At 32.4% G+C, this 17,609-nt stretch overlaps 1 protein-coding gene across 1 annotated transcript in view; it reads left to right on the top strand.

Annotated features, from left to right (window-relative positions):
- LOC145257577 (uncharacterized) overlaps positions 1–17,609 on the top strand; it is a 140,304-nt gene that overhangs the window by 61,021 nt on the left and 61,674 nt on the right. The window contains exon 2 of the mRNA XM_080115671.1: positions 17,011–17,154. Coding sequence (XP_079971797.1) covers positions 17,088–17,154 — 67 coding nt within the window. The 5' untranslated portion in view covers positions 17,011–17,087. The remainder of the gene's footprint in view (positions 1–17,010; positions 17,155–17,609) is intronic.

The following is a 17,609-nucleotide window of genomic DNA, read 5'->3' as shown; positions in this document are numbered from 1 at the left end:
TCTCCTCTGATCTCGAGCGTGTGGTTCAGTGGGGGAAGATGTGGCTGGTCAACTTTAATGCATCCAAAACCAAACTCCTATCCTTACATCATCAACGCTCTGATCCCCAGCTGGCATCAATTGTGATGGATGGCTCTCGTCTGGGTGAGGCTCCGTGTTTTGACAAGCTTCTGGGTTTGACCTTTACTCCTGATCTGAAATGGAACACCTACATCAAGTCTGTTACCAAGGTCGCTGGAAAGATGGTGGGATCCTTCTACCGCTCCAGAAGATATCTCACTACTGATGCAATTCTCTATCTATATAAAAGCCAAGTACGTCCAAGGATGGAATACTGTTGCCATATCTGGGCAGGAGCTGCTAAAAACAGCCTATCCTTCCTTGACAGAGTACAAAATAGACTTCGTGGCTTAGTGGGAGATGCCCTTTTCTCTACCCTGCAACTTCTCTCCCACAGAAGAGACGTTGCGAGCCTGTCCTTGTTTTATCGTTATTTCCATGGCAGGTGCTCGTCTGAACTCCAATCTCTGGTCCCCCCTCGCCAATCTTTCACGAAAAACACCCGTCTAGCTGAATCCACTGTGAAAAATTTCCCCCACTCTATATCTGTGCCTAAATCAAAACGCGGATTCCATGAACAAAGCTTCTTTCTTAGAACTGCACGCCTGTGGAACTGTTCCATCTGCCTGCTTCCCTCCGGACTACAACTTGGATGTCTTCAAGTCCAACGTTAACAAATTCCTAATGAACCGCCCCCTTAAGTAAACACTTCATCAAATCTCCTCACTAACTTAATGTACTTGCAATAACCCTTATCCCTGAGTGGCTTCCGGGCCTTGATAAGTGGTGATCACTGTAAAAAAAAAAAAATGTTTTTTGAAAAATTAATTTTAAGTGAGCTGTTTGTTGTTTTGCCCAGCGAGCACCTCGCTTCACTTGTGAACTCGTGCGCACCTCTCCTCGGTAGCAGCCAGTGTGAAAGATGACGAATAAGCCATAAACAGAGAAGACAAAGGGAAAATTTACAACACATTATGTTCAAGTCGGTGGTGCTGTCGAACGGGGTTCACGTGATCTCAGATTTCTGTCGACATATGAAATAAATAAAACGAATTTTTGTGAAGTTCGATTGAATTACTGATTCTATTGTTTCATCATTACAGCAATTGAATACAGCAGTGTTTAAAATTAGAAAATACTTTTAAAAGTGTTGATCAACTTTGAACGTACTTTTTTACAAAGGGGCGATAGCTTGTCTGAGAATGTTATTATACAGATTATGTCAATATTAGTGAACCTGTGATAAACTGTTTTTTTTTTATCTGTTTTGTACCTCAACTGATTTCAAATCTCTATTCATCTTTGTAAGATATTCGCAGCAAGAACTGTCTTCCTAACAACCACAAGGACTTTTTCTTCCTCTTGTGCTAAACGTAAGGCGGTATTTTTTATAAACAATTTATTATTAATGTAATAAATATACTGCAAAATTTGTCTAATTTCGAAATATCAGATATTTTAAATACTTTTAGAAACTGAAAAAACATTGCATGTAAACAATAAATAATGCAGATGACATGTCCGGAAATCTAAACGTAAGGATTTACATTCAAATGTTTTAACAACTGACCTTTTAAATACTTAATTTCATATTTTAAATAATCGATTCACTTATTGTGTATTTATTTATTACTACAAAAAACGACACATTAACTGCTGCATTTTGTTAGGAAAAAAATTATTCTAATCATCTGTTATTTTCATCTGACGATTCTAATTCGTTTTATTTTTATTAATTCTAATAATTATTATAATTATTTCTTTAAAACAACATACATTGCGAATGATGTTTCAGATAGGTTAAGTACTTTTCTAAGATAGTTAATAGCTAATAATAACAAGCAAAAAAAGACCAAATTATAAGTTTAGAAATGTGATTTTCGTCATTCTTCACTTAACGAAATTTTACTGTTACAGTTGGAAAATAATGTACTTCGCAATGTATCTGCCTTTCTCTTTGTATTTCACATATCTTAGTAGAATATGTTCAGTGTTACGGAAAATAAACTTAAAAAAAGCACGCGATCAACATTATAGCAGATGAAAAAATATTAAGATTGTTTAATCCAAACCATTCAATGTCCTTCAGATTATTATAATTATTATTATTATAATTATTATTATTATTCAGATTATTATCATTATTATTATCATTATTATTATCATTATTATCATTATTATTATTATTATTATTATCATTATTATTATTATTCATGTGCGTTCATGATTTGTTGTGCTTATGCTGATTAGTTTTTGGTGTTTAGAACCCAATAGCATTTTATATAGTTCGCATATATGGCGAATCAACATATATTACACATCTACCGATTAAGGGGGAGAGGTAATGTCTTGTAGAATGGTAGCCTGGAGACACCACAAATACTACACTACTCCCTTAATTGAGCATTAAAAGATTATGCATGTCTGGAACATTGTAGTAAACTGAATTGAGCATCGAAAGAGAAAAGTATAGATCTAGCGTCAGATAGAAAAAAAATAATCTAATTTCGGCGTTAGACAGATACTAAAACTCCATTAGTATCAGATTTCAGATTTCAAATCAATTGTTTATAAACAGCTGCTTGTCCCATTCTATGCATAAGTTATCATTGATAATTAAAAAAAAAAACATTTAATCTGTAAATTCATCAGATTTAAATACAAACTGGCCCGTTCAAATGCCACCCATTCAATCGTTATTAAAATTTGACATCCTTTCTGTAATTCGACCATATTTGATACAAATAAATGTCAGTCTATGCCTGTGCTCGACGTGTTCACCAACTTATCTTTGAATAGTGCTGTATTTATTTTATTGTATTAAGGAACGTACGCAAATATCTGTTCTTTGTTCCTTTTATTGGGGTTTGGTATTTTTCCTGACACTTCTACATCTTTGTGTGTTAGTTTTGCTACGCAAAAAAAAAGAAGAAAAAAAGGTACAACACATTTTCAGTGCGATTCGATTAATTAAATTTTGGCTGCCTCGCAGAACATATATTTAGTCGAATAATTGTCTAGATTTAAATCTTCGAAAAAAATATCCACGGAAAAAAGTCGATATTAAATGAGAAAAGTAGTTTACGACACATTTTTATTCATAACTGGTTAAATAACAAAAGCTTAATCTGGAAAGTTTATAATAAAAAAAATCATTTAGTCGTCAAATTTTACTGGAATGGTCCAAATTAAGATGGGATTAGTTCATTATTACTATTAGGTGTGTACGTGGGTTTTTTACTGTTTAGTCGAGAATTCGTAGAAGACTTCTTTAAATGTTACACATAAAGTGGTTACGTTACGACGATTTACTAAATGTATAAAAAAACTTTTGCGTTATTAAATATTGTCATTTTTTTGTATTTATTGTTGACTTTAATCTGACAAGGTCACTTTATGTATGTGAGTGTGCGTGTGAGAGAGAGAGAGAATGAGAAAGAGAGAGAGAGAGAGGGGGGAGATAGAAAAGATTTCCACACGCTAAAACGTTTTCATCATAAATTTCACATAACTGTGCAGAATGAAGAAACTATAAAGAAATATGATTAAGTGTAATAGCTAAATGAAACCAATCACCCAATAAGAAAACAAAAGATGAATAATAAACTAATGAGCTTCGTTTTTCAAAGGAATATGAAAATTAGTTAGGCTTAATGTAGTTGCTCGCATATCATTGACTGAGTATATTAAGAAATTCGTTTTAATAAGTTTTAAGTAAAAAAAAAAAAAAATAGGCTTTTACGTCAGACCGAGAAAAAAAACTCAACTTTACAGAATCAGATTTCTTTCTTTAATTGGATTTTTTCGATTATCGATATTTATCAGCATTCAGATACAAAATCTACGTTGGAACACTTCCAGACAAATCAAGTACCTTCAGGTGACATTATAAAAATCGTCCCAGCTGTTTCCGAATCCATAGGGAACGAACCTACTTGCACACGAAAAGTTCATTTATATAATAATATAGTATGCATGAAATATTTATAAAAATTACATTATACAATAGGACTAGATGAATATTTAATATGATCAGATCCTTCTCAGCTAAAAGACAGGTCCAGTTTGGCATCAATAGTCACACAACCAAACATAACATTAATGCAAGTTTCCTTCAGGTGTCAATCCTTGGACCATTATTATTCCTTATAAGGGCAATTGCTCCTGACATATCAAAAGCTTTTGATAGGGCATGACATAAAGGTCTACTACATAAGATCTCCAACTACGGGATAGTGTCTTCTCAATTATTAAATCATTCATCTCTGATAGCTTTAGAAGAGTAGTGGTTGATTGGCAGAAATCAGAAGCTCACAGTATTAACGCTGGCGTCCCTCAGGGTTCCATCTTGGACCCAACCCTCTTCCTGATCTTCAGCGATCTCCTAAATCACATTTAGATCATTTGTAGACATTTATGCTGGCGTCACTACAATTCTATAGCAACACTTCAAAGACCGAAAATGACAAAGATTTATATAATTCTCTCTCCTCTGATCTTGAGCACGTAGTGCAATGGGGGAAAAGGTGGCTGGTATATATACGTATACGAAACTAAAACCTTATAATTCAAGTTGTAAGTTGGTGACTATCCATAGACGTTTCAAATATGTCCAGAACAAATATTTAAAAAGATAGCCACTGAAATTAATACGCAATGATCTTATCACAAAGCAATCGCAGGTTGATAAACACCTACACTAAATCAACGTGTTTTCACAAATACGGTTTTAAAAAATATCGTTTCATAAATATGTTTGGGTATCATTTAGATGAGGATTGATAATGTATTTGGACTAGTGTTTTCACCTTACAGCGTTTCGGTTGATGTAATCGTCGACTTTCTTGAAGTGCGCCGTGTCGACCTCAAGAATCTTTAACGTTGCGTGGATAATATCCGAGATGGGAACAGTAGTCCGAATGATATAAATAATACGTGGCGTTAATAATATTTTACTAAACACAAAAAAGTAATTGCATCGTTTTTACGAAAAAAAAGGTACTCATGCACTTATTGATCCGTGCTGAAATAATAACGTTATTATTTAAAAAGCCGGTGCTATTGCAGAGAGTGATCCGCGCTGTTTTTTAAATCGTATTTCCAAGTTTAATTAAAATTTTATATGTTTTTTTTTCAATTGTAAGGGTGAAGTATAGAATAGGTACAAAACACCCTCCCCTCCCCATGTTAAGAATGGCTTTTTAAATAACGTTATTATTTACGTCCGGATCACTATGCACTAGTAACAAAAAGCCATTCTTAACATGGGGACGGAAGGGTGTTTTGTACCTATTCTGTACTTTAACATTACAATTGAATAAAAAAAAAACATAAAACTTTAATTAAACTTGAAAATACAATTTAAAAAATAGCGCGGATCAGTAAATGCATCAGCACCAAAAATATATACGCTGCTAACCAAACGTGGAATAATATATTTTATAGATTAAATAAATTGTGTAAATTATTTTGGTAAATCGCCATGGAAATGGAAACTGCACACACGCATGTTTTGCGTAAAGACGCTTTAATGACGTTTTTCAATTGATTTATTAGGAGACTCGCCACCCATAAAAATATCACGCTCGGATAAAATGCTTGATCTGTTATTTGATTCATATATATATATATATATATATATATAATCTCAGATTTTGAATCTTGTATTATTAGAGTTCTTCACATTGTATTTCTTCACCTAAAATTAAAATGAGATTCTCCTCTTTCGGGCGATTATATATAAAACGTAGGTGGGAAAAAGAAATTTTAAAAGGCACAATATTTTATACCTTAAAGCACACTATTAATTTCGCATATACACTTAGCGTAAAATGATCACCTATTTTTGGACAATATAGCGCTTTTAAAGATCCGTTAGTCATTTTGTTTGTCGATGAATGATGAATTAACAAAAAGTCTACGGCAACAGTTTTACCCTCAAACCAAAATCAATTTTTATGTTTTTTATTTTTTTTAAATTAACGGTTTGTAATGAGAACATTTCTTTTTAAAATTCCTTTTACTTTTACATCAATATTTTTAAGTTAAAAGACTTGGGACAGAATTTTAAAATAAAGTTTTTTGTTTGTGAAAAAAATTGTCGGCCATCTTGAACCTGCAGTAAAATGCTGCCCACAATTTATAACGTTGAAATTGATGTAAGCTAGTCTTCAGTTTACTATCGATTAGGCATTAAAGAAATAACGGTGAACGTGCACTGGGGGACCACCCGAAGACTTACCTTTAAGAAATAGATTACGAGGAGGTTGAAATAAGAAAATATCTTCGGAATTAACACCCCAAACGCCTCATGTTAAGAACGACTTTCGGAATCAACACCTTTTGCAGTTTAGACAACTAGTACACAGTGATCGTCTTCAGGTGGTCCCCCAGAGCATTTTCACCGAAATAACGAAATTAAGAAATGCTGTTACTTTTGCAGAATATGTGCTGAAATAAATGTTATTATTTAGAAAGCAATTCTTAACATGGGGAGAGGGTCTTCTTTAATTATTTTCACCTTACAATAAACAAAGGACACCGTAAAAATCGAATTTAAAATGAATAATCTTGATAAAAATAGCACGGTTCATATTCTGCATAAGTACCATAACTTTGTTTTTACCTTTGAGGAGTTTCGTTTCCATATTGAACTCATTTTAAAATGATCTCTGACCCACAACCTATAACGACGCGTGTAGCCTTTTAAGCTTTCTTCTTATCATTCCAATTGCGAAATTACAAGTGAAATAAAATTGTTTTAAAAAAATGTAAATAAAACGAGAAAAATTCCTATAAAATAATATGCTAAAATAATGTTCGTACAATTGTTATCAGCTGTCACCTCTATTTTTATAGATAAACTCGTCGAAGATTTATTCAATTAAAGGACATATAGCTGACAAGGAAGAGGCTATAAAATTGTAAGAATTAAACTAAATTCAATGATTAACACTTTTTTTTGTAAACGGAATTAATTGGCTGATTTTTTTTTTTTTTTTACGCAAAGACGGAAGAGGATTTTTATCGTCTAAAAACGATATTCAATATCCGATGGCTAAATAATAGCATATTTTATCAATTTATCTAAAGAATATTTAACTGGCAATGGCAATTACTTTTACGGAAGTAGAAACAGACAATTTGTTTATTTAATTTATACTCATCCAAAACAAAACACAATTGCTATTGATACGTAAAGAACTATTGTGAATAGGGAGCATATCTGCAGGGACATCTAAAGGAGTTGATTATTTACTGTATTTGTTCCAAATCATATTTGCTGTGAATGTTGGGCTTGGGAGTATGAATAGTGAACCCTTAGATAAGTTGCTATTAGTCATGGCGATCAGTGGTTGAAAGAGTTCTTTTTGTTAAAGGAAAGGGGCTTTGTCTTAATAGTATTAAATGTTATTATCTATTTACGTCACCATTCAACTACAAATTGAATTTTCTTTTCCAAGGGTTCAGACATTGCGTTGAATAAGTGCGTGTTCTTTCTTCCAACATGTCAGGAATGGGACGGCATGTTATCAGCAAATATACTCATCTCAAACACAATTTCATTAAGAGATCGTTTTTTTTCTTTTTTTTTTTTTGTTGTGTGTTTGTCTTTTTTATTTTACAAAGGGATCACCACATATCAAGGCTCGGAGGCCACTCAAGGGTTAATGTGTGTACGATAGTCATTGGGACAATAGCGTAGTAATCATTAGTAGTGAAAATTTTGTATAATTAGATTAATTGAGGACGTTACCAAGAAGCTTTATTCGTGGAATCCACGTTTAGGTTTAAACATCGATAGAGAGTGGGGAAATATTTTATACTAGGTGAGTGTATTTTGTGTGTGTGTGTGAAAGATTGACAAACGTAACTATAGATCGGAGCTCAGTCGAACACTTGCCATGAACATAACGATCGAGCAGAGATAAGCCCGCGACGTCTCTTCTGTGGGAAAGAGGTTGCAGGGAAAAGAAAAGGACATCACCTATTATGAAGTCGGTTTTGAACTCTGTCAAAGCAGGATAGATGCTTCGGGCAGCTCTTGCCCATATTTATCAACAATACTCCATCCTAGAATGTACTTACCTCTTGTAGAGGATTGTATTAGCAGTGGGATATCTACAAGAGCGGTAGAATGATCCAACTATTTTTCTAACGACCTTGGTAACGCATTTGATGTCTGTACTTCATTTCAGATCAGAGGTGAAGGTCAGAGCAAAAAGTTTGTCTAAACATGAAGCATCCTGAGCGACGTCCATTTCAATTTTGTCCAGATGTGGGTCAGAGCGTTGATGATGGAAAGAGAAAAGCTTGTTTTTATATGCATTAAATTAACCGGCCACCTTTTCCCCCATTGCACTAAGTGCTCAAGATCAGAGGAGAGAGAATTATATAAATCTTTGTCATTTTCGGCCTTTGAAGTGTTGCTATAGAATTGTAGTGACGTCAGCATAAATGTTTATAAATGATCTAATGTGATTTGGGAGATCGTTGATGAATATCAGGAGGAGAGTTGAGCCCATATATATATATATATATATAATATATATATATATATAAACACTTTGATTATTTGGTTTCTTTATCACGCGTGACTGAAAACATAACATTAGAAATGGACCCTCATATAAAAGAAGTGTTATATGCTTCCTATTATAGCAAGTTAGTCACAATGCCAGTTTAACTATTGCGCATTCAGTAAGGGTACAAAATATCGGAAAATAGATTCGTTGGTATTTTCCGGTGAAAGTGCCTCAGGAAACCAGCAATAAGTCAATCACACCCTCTGGGCGGAGGGGGTAATAGATAGAAGTTTATTACGCAAATACTGTACTGTATCATGCCTAATTTAGATAAAAGATCAACTCAAAATAAAAGCGTAAATAGTTATATATCTGGTCGTGATTTGTAAGTCGAGACTCATTTTATAACGAGCGTTTACCTGCTGTTGCCCGGATGAAGGACTTAAAAGAAAAATAAATAGAAGTCATGTTTACAGTTTCTTAATAATTCAGTCTCATCTGTTGTTCTTGGCCTTACTCTTAAGGTAATTTCTCTCTGTCAATGGAAAGCGAAACCCTCTATACCGAGGCAATTATTATTTTTGGTCTCTACCAGAGTGCCCATTTTGCCTTACTTGGGGGAGCTGGTTTAACCCCACATTAAAAACGACCTCGTGTGACATTTTGCTTTCGTAAGGAAGCAAAAAATACTAATAATTCGGTCACATTTTCCCTTATTTATTTTTTCAAAAAGTATTTGATTAACAGTAAATAAAAAATACTTCAATGTGTATCACCACCAAATTTACGTGTATGTGAGAAAACAAGACTCACAAGATCTTTTTCTGGTAGTTTTACTAAAACATAGACTGGCGTTACAAGTATAGTATTCATGTTGCATCCAGTTATTTTGTAGAAGGTTTTTATTCTTCAAGCGTTTTGGTTGGGTTGTTTTATAGTGGATTTTTATCGTTTTTGTTCCCTGCCCTGCAAAACATGAATTAGTTTTGCAATGGGAGCGAGAAAAGGGTTACAGTATTAATGCTTGTACATTTTAAGTCAGGAAACCAGTCAGGAAAGGGGGGGGTAGAAAGAGAAAGGGGAATGGGAAGAAGAAGAAAAAAGGGGGAAAGGTGAGCTGTATTTTTGGTTTTGGTTTTTGCAGAACATAATTAAGTTTTGCAAAAGGAAGTAGAAAAACAAAAGGCGTCAATTTTAGGTGTATTTCGTCTCAAGAAGCCAATATCTTCGGACAGCCTGATCTGCTAACACCAGCAAGAGATAAGAATATAAACGTTAATTTCAGTCATTAAAATGTTCATAATGTAAATACGTTTTTGAGTAAAGAAGGTTAAGTAAGTAGACACAAGTAAAAATGTTCATAGTGTAAATAATATGCGTATGTAAGTGATAAAAGTATGTTAGTATTTGGCAGCGTGGCATTGTATTTTGGATTAATTTGTTATTTTTAATGAGTGTATAACTGTAAGTAGAAATTCGTTTCTGTTCGCCTGACTGATGTTCGCGCGTAGGAATATGTGCACGAGATGAATAAAGCTGGTATGAAACTGCACGGAGGATGCGTGTTCAACAGACGTTCTTGGATTCCTTTTGTTCGACCGGCTGGCAAAGTCTCTTTAGCTATTGGCTGCTTATTTTATAGGAGTTTCTAACTTCGCATTGGCTCATTACATTCATACATACGTGTTACTTTTGAGACATACAACAATTTTAATTAGTTGAAAATACTTTGAGTTCACATGTTCCTGTAAAAACTTACTTGTTTTAGGAAGTGACAGAAAAAGCAAATCCAACGAAGCGGGGGAAAAAGAATGTAGCAGTTAGAGTCAATTGTTTTAAGTGTCTGTAGGAATCAGATCAGGATTCAGTCACTACAAATAGTTAGGGGGGGTGTAATGCTATTGAACTTGTAACAGATGTATTAACTCATTTGTACCAGTTATTCTGATTTTTTTTTTATATTATTAACTTCCTGCAGTAAAATGTATTTTTCACAAAGCTCGATGTTAGGTACAAAAATTATAAGGCAAAATCACTCTTGCACAAATTCGAAGTGTGATATATCTGCATTTAACACTTAACTAATATTCTTTATAAAATAGGATTTCTTCTTAATTAATTCTGTAAACATCTATTCCAATACATTCCAATTTATTTTTTGCCAATAAATGATGTTTCAAAACATTCAATACGGTTTTCTAAACTAATTCTCACTCTAAACTTAATCCTAAACTGGAAGCTATGATAATTTAGGGTTAGTGGTGAAAATAATGTGAACTGCCTTAAAATGCTATAATACCATAAATTTTACTTCATATGTATATACGAAATTGATTCCCAACTCTAAAGTCTAATTTAATAAAACAAAATAATCACCAACAAAAGTATCTTATTTTCTTGACGAGGGAGGGGCAGCAGACGGTGTTAATCTACAAATGCCACCCAATAAAACACTCGCATCCTCTTTGTCTTTTGGGGGTTTTTTTTTGTTGTTTTTTTTTTTCTAGATAAGATAACGCTGTAGTTAATTACAAGTTATAGAAAATAGAAAATTAAGTTCACAAAAGTAATTTTCTGTGGGTTTTGTATTTTACTTTGTTTTCATTCAACAAGCTACATGTCGTTGTGAATATTAGCGAATAATTGTGTCAGAAATAATCCTACATATAAAAAAGATGACTCAAGGGAAGTAATTCTCGTTTTTAAATATACGAATTGCTTCCCTTGTTTTCTTTATTTGCTTTTTTATGTTGATATTTATTTTAAAGTTTTTTCTTTCAATAGACACAGCAGAATCATCAGTATTTTAATAACTCCAGCAAGATTAGAAATGTAACATTATTTTTTTTAAAGTACATTCCTCATATTTTTTAATTAAACAGAATATTTTTATTGTCCCCCTTCCCCCTGTGCAGAAGGTTAGATGCAAGCAGTAAAACGGCCGTTTAGTGACCGGAATACGATAAAATTGTGTACAGGCGGTACCATACATAATGATCTTGTTTTTTGTTAACTGTTAGTAAATGAGAAACCATTTCGAGTTAAAATCTATTCAGAATTACGCTTGTAAAATTTGAAATATGCATGAAATCAATGCATGTGTAGTGTACATATACTAAAATAATCCATAGAAAAAAAAATTGAGTTTTCATACAAACAAAAGTTAACGAATATTTCTTATATTTCAAGCATGTTTTTCCTAAGATTGTAAACTTAACAACTAAACAAGTGGCAGTTATTCGGAATTTGGTCTTTATCTAAGGGAGATAACTAGCATTTACTAAGGAAATATAGTTATTTTGTTGCAAATAATTTAGGACAATTTGGGACGCTAAATGATCAATAGAACCAGGAAACACATTTCTTAAAATTCCCATTTTGTCAGGACATGAAAAGGAAGATTTTTGATTGGCACTGACAGAGATAAACAAAAGTAAAAAAAAAAAAAAACTTTCGTCGTGTAGCTATTTGTCACGGAATGAAATGGTATATTCCAAAAGTCACAAAAATTAATAAAGTAATTTTTTCTTTTCTATTTTTTTTTTTTGTATTTTGTATTTTTTTAATTTTCGAAAACAAATTTACTGATAAGTGAAGGTTGAAACTATTTTAATATTCTTCAAATTTTGTTTAGAACTTATGTAAAATGACATTCTAAAAATGTTTATATTGTTTGAAAAATTTATTTTCTGAAAAAAAATAAATAAAAATCTAACAAAATGCACATTATGTTAATGAATTATTATTTGGTGTCAGATCTTATTTATTTATCTTGTTTCGAATATTTTCGGGGAAAAAATTGAAATGAAGTCGGTTGTCTGCCCTTCATTTTACTTTCACCGGTACTTCCCCCACCACTTATGGGCACGAAGTGAAATTTGATTTTTTTTTTTTTTAACAATAGTATAAAAAGAACTATTTGATAAAATTATGGGATGTTTTGGAATATTTTATCTTCGTTCCGTTACTGATACGTACACCATACAGACTTTTCTGTATTTTCTTTACAATTTTTAATTGCCGTCATAATTGCCAATCAGCACAAGATTTTTATATAAATTATTGGAACAGTAGAACAAGGAAACACATTTCTTTCTCTCTCTCTCTCTCTCTCTCTCTCTCTCTCTCTCTCTCTCTCTCTCTCTCTCTCTCTCTCTCTCTCTCTCTCTCTCTCTCTCTCTCTTTTACATACAAAGAAACTTCATCGGTGGAACAATGAAATAATTCAAATAATGTAAAAATTGTAATGACAGTTAAAAAGTAAACGAGTGAAATAGCGAACTAAAATTAAAAATTTTAAGTAAAAAATCAAAATTCAATTAAAAAGTGTTTATTAACGTAAACAAAATAATGACGTAAATAAACCGTAATAATGAACCAAAATACAAAAGTAAATAAAACTTGTTAACATTTAAAAAATATATATATCATATCCCAGATTTGCAGAATGACACGAGTGGTAGCAGTATCAGAATTTTTGTAGGAATTTTTGACACCCCTAACACGAAACTGCGAATACAATATAAAAATCTCGTAATTTCTCTGTTAAAAGTGGGTTATTTATTTTCTTTATGGATTATACTTCCAAAATAAACTATTACAGTTGTTTTAAAAGTAATAAAAATATTTTTATTTTTTTTTTAAAACAGTAATGAATTTTCCGAACTCAATATTTTTCAATTTTTAAACTCAATATTTTTAAATTTTTAAATTTTAAAAATCTATCAAAATTTTTCTATTGATTCTATTTTTACGATATTTTCAGGGTCAATGTGAAATTTTATGTTCTTTCCAATAAACCGAATATAATATTTTAGACAAACGTTTTTTTTAAATTCACGCCCCCCCATTTTCACGCCCCCCCCCATTTTCACGCCCCCCCCCATTTTGAAATGTCTATTAAAAAGTAAATAATTAATTTATGTTTAATAGGTTTATATATCACAAATTGAAGAGAAAAGGTCAATAAATAATATATTCAAATTTAAAACAAAAAAAAAAATCAGTTTTTTAGAAATTTACCTGTAAAGTCCGAAGTTTAAAACCTTATTTTATAAGAACACATTTTTTCTTTTTGTCTTTTTTTTTTTTTTTTAATGAAACCTTGGTCCTTGCTCCTTTAATTGAAAAAAAAATTAGGGCTTGAATTACATTTTTCGAGGAGTTATAAGCTTAGAAAGATAGGGGGTCGAATAATTTACGCCTCTCATTTTGAAATGTCTATTAAAAAGTAAATAATTAATTTATGTTTAATAGGTTTATATATCACAAATTGAAGAGAAAAGGTCAATAAATAATATATTCAAATTTAAAACAAAAAAAAAAATCAGTTTTTTAGAAATTTACCTGTAAAGTCCGAAGTTTAAAACCTTTTTAAAAAAAAAAAAACACATTGTTTTGTTTTGTTTTTTTTTTAAATAAAACCTTGGTCCTTACTCCTTTAATTGAAAAAAAAAAATTAGGGCTTGAATTACATTTTTCGAGGAGTTATAAGCTTGGAAAGATGGGGTGGAATTATTCACTATTTTCACGAAATTTCTGACACTGCTACACGAGTGGATGCTAACTCTCTTTTCGACCGAACAGATACAACAATTTTTTATTTTTTTTCAAAAAGTAAACAAATTGTCATTTTTCTAATTACAAAATATTTTATAAGTAAAAGTAAAATTTAAGAATTTTCTTTATTAAATACAGAAAAACATTCTTCATAAACGAAGTTTATTTTTTTTAAAGTAGGTAAATATTTTTCATTGGCTAATATCGAAAAACAACTTCATCATTGACTGTTCAAAAAATGAACTTTATAATTTAGATAAATTTAGGTAGATATTTAGATAAATCTTTCTTTTTCAGTGTCCTGACAAAATGAATTTGTGAGTATACATTAGGTTACTGGAAAATAATGAAGTTTCTTCATATATATATATATATATATATATATATATATATATATATAAAAGAAGAAATTTGTTTCCTTCTTCTATTGATTATTCCAGCGTCCTAAATCGCCCCCAACAAAATAACTTTATTTCCTTAGTAAATGCTAGTTATCTTCCTTAGATAAAGACCAAATCCCGAATAAGTGCTCAGTTTTTCAATGCATAATGTCCACGCTGCAGTTTGGACGGTGGTTATGGATTTACGACCTGGGTGTTCCAAGTTCCACAAAATCACTTGTACTTAGGATGTTGGCAACCTTCATATGATGCCTCCCGCAAGTACTCGATGTCTTTGTAGAAATAATATTGACCAGAAAGAATATAGAGGAAACCAATACTAACAACAGAATAACCTGATTCATATGATATGATGATAATGACCACAAAAGCCCAGGTGGGGTTTTGAAAAGCTAGCACACAATGAAGTGCATTCTAACCTACAAAAATGCTTGAACAGCTCCATCGGCATTATCCAGTAGAGACGCCTCGGGCGATTTTCATTAACCACTTCCAGAATGTAGGTAAAGTCCAATAAAGTCTCTGTCGAACTGAATGTCAATGACGTATCCTCAACTGTTATGAATAACACCTGTTAAAGCTGTGTCGGGTATAGCTTTAATCGTTTTTAATTTTTTTTCGTTTCTAGCATACCTTACATTCATTAACCTTTATCCTCGAGTGGCCTTAGGACCTTGATAATTGGTGATCTCAAAGTTTAAAAAAATAGGCGACTTCTTGCCTGGCTCATGCGTAGTGTTGTGAGTGTTTTTTTTTTTTTTTGTTTAGTTTTTGTTTAAATCATAACTAGAATTCCTAATTTTATTACAGCCTTCATGCCATGGGCTCTTTATGCGAAAGTTGGCACAATTTTATTGCAGTAGTTTTGGATCTTATAAGTGTTTTTGATTGTTTACCCACTATGAGTTCTCACAAGAGTCATTATCAGTGATCATTCACCGGCAACAACAAGTGCTGCTCTCCAGAGTTTGAGTGACAGAAAATAGTTCAAAATTTTTTAGTACTTTTGTCGATACCAATTGTTTAGCGTTGATTTCATCCTGACAACAGCCGTTGGTTTCCTCTGCAATTTGGTTTTAGTACTCTCAATAAAATAGTAACCCACTTTATCCATATTCGAATCTACTTTGCAAGATGTGGTAAATAATAATTTATCTGGAATATGACCTAATAGTTTCGTTATTGTCCATGAAATGATGAATAAGAAAAGGCAATCTCTTGAAGTTCTACAACATTAATATCCATTCTAGATAATAGATATCCTGCTCAGTGGGGTTTATGTCCATAGATAAAACAGCCTTTAATTATGGGCTTACTCCAAATGAGATTCTCTCTCTCTCTCTCTCTCTCTCTCTCTTTCTCTCTCTCTCTCTCTCTCTCTCAATAATAACAGTCGGGAGATTGGAAACCAGTTACAAAGTCAACTTTTGATTCCATTGGCTAGAACATTACCTCTAAGCCATCGGCAATTCTCACTAAAATTAAGAGAAGTTAGACATCTATAAATATTAAAGGTCATCATAACATAGCAAGCAATCAGAAAGCATTCTAATCTGAAGCTGTATATCGCTAGACCGCCCTTTTTCATTTCTCATCAGCAAAACGGGCAGGGGGACTTTTTGTTTCTGTTCGTATAAAATACAGAGTGACCTTTGGGGCCTTAGATTAAGAGACTATTTTTATTTGATCGGAAGAGATGTGTTGTATTTTTATTATTGCAAGTGTCGTTCGGTAAAGGAACCTTTCAAAATAAAACAGTATTTTTTTTTGTTTGTTTTTGTTTTTTTGTAAACTTGAATTGTTATTTTGTTTGAAAAACAACCTCCTCATCACATTAGTCACGGGGACCACGTGATTGACACTATCAAACACCGAATCTGAACGAAGACAATGATTGGACGATTACGACGTGTGCTGTGAATGCGCACAAACACAGATTCACATTACGTAGTCATCGATATGAGAAGCTTGAAATGACCGACATTATTTAACGGAGGCAAATAACATTTGCAAATGGGATTATCCAGGATTTACTGAACGCGCCTCTGCTCTTTACTATCACGAAATAAAATCAAAGGATTAAGTCGATACGAGAATCATCATCATCATCATCATCAAGAAGGTATCATTAAAAGCGGCCGTGCGACATCATCATCGTTGCAAGAAAGACCTCGATGACCTCAACAAGTTGGATTCCATTTCGTGTAGTAACGTATAGTAGATAAGTTTTCAAAAATAAAATAAAAATTCGATGGTTTAGTAAAGATAATCTTTAAAAAAAATCACCCCAAATAACAAACGGATTTGAACGAGTACAGATCGATCAACGGAAAGTCGTAGCACTGTAATTTTCTACGTAAATAAATATTTTATGCTGTTTTTCCTTGATCGATAATAGATATATTCCGATAGACAACGTTTTTTGGGGTTTTTATTTTAATTTTTATTTTTAATCCAAACTTCAGATCATAACAGAAAAAACTCGCGCGATATTTTCTGTTGCAGTCGACGATCTTAAATGGAGTTTTACCGGTGAAAAAAGATGTCGCTGATGTGTTATTGGCTGTTTGAAATGAAAACCAAATTGATAACTATCCTGCTTTTTACAGGTAAGCGAGTCATCACATATTATATTTGAAATTTTACATGAAAAATACGAAATATTACACATCAGAAATACTTTACTCACTTTGAGAGCGAAATCTGAAAGTAAATATAGTAAAAGAAATTATCTATAAATATAAAAGCGAAAATGTATGTATGTGTGTATGTATGTATGTGTGTGTGTGTGTGTGTGTGTGTGTGTGTGTGTGTGTGTGTGTGTGTGTGTGTTCGCTTTTTCTGTGCATCTACAAAAGGCTTCTTTCAGAGAAGCGGTCAGTCAGTTCACAACTTTTTAAAACTTTTTATATCACATATAAATGGTAATATCTCACAGTTAACAACGAAGCTCGCCTGTCTATTTAATTTGCTCGATTTCGGGAAGATAAATATTCAATATTTGTTGCTCGCCGCATGTGGGTTAGTCTTTTTCCTATAACATCTTTGGGGCGAGGAAAAAAGC

This window comes from Euprymna scolopes, chromosome 3 (assembly GCF_053919585.1).
Source record: "Euprymna scolopes isolate OS-2025 chromosome 3, ASM5391958v1, whole genome shotgun sequence".
Taxonomy (NCBI): domain Eukaryota; kingdom Metazoa; phylum Mollusca; class Cephalopoda; order Sepiida; family Sepiolidae; genus Euprymna; species Euprymna scolopes.
Note: the sequence above shows the minus strand (reverse complement) of the source record. Positions and strands in the feature narration are given on the sequence as shown.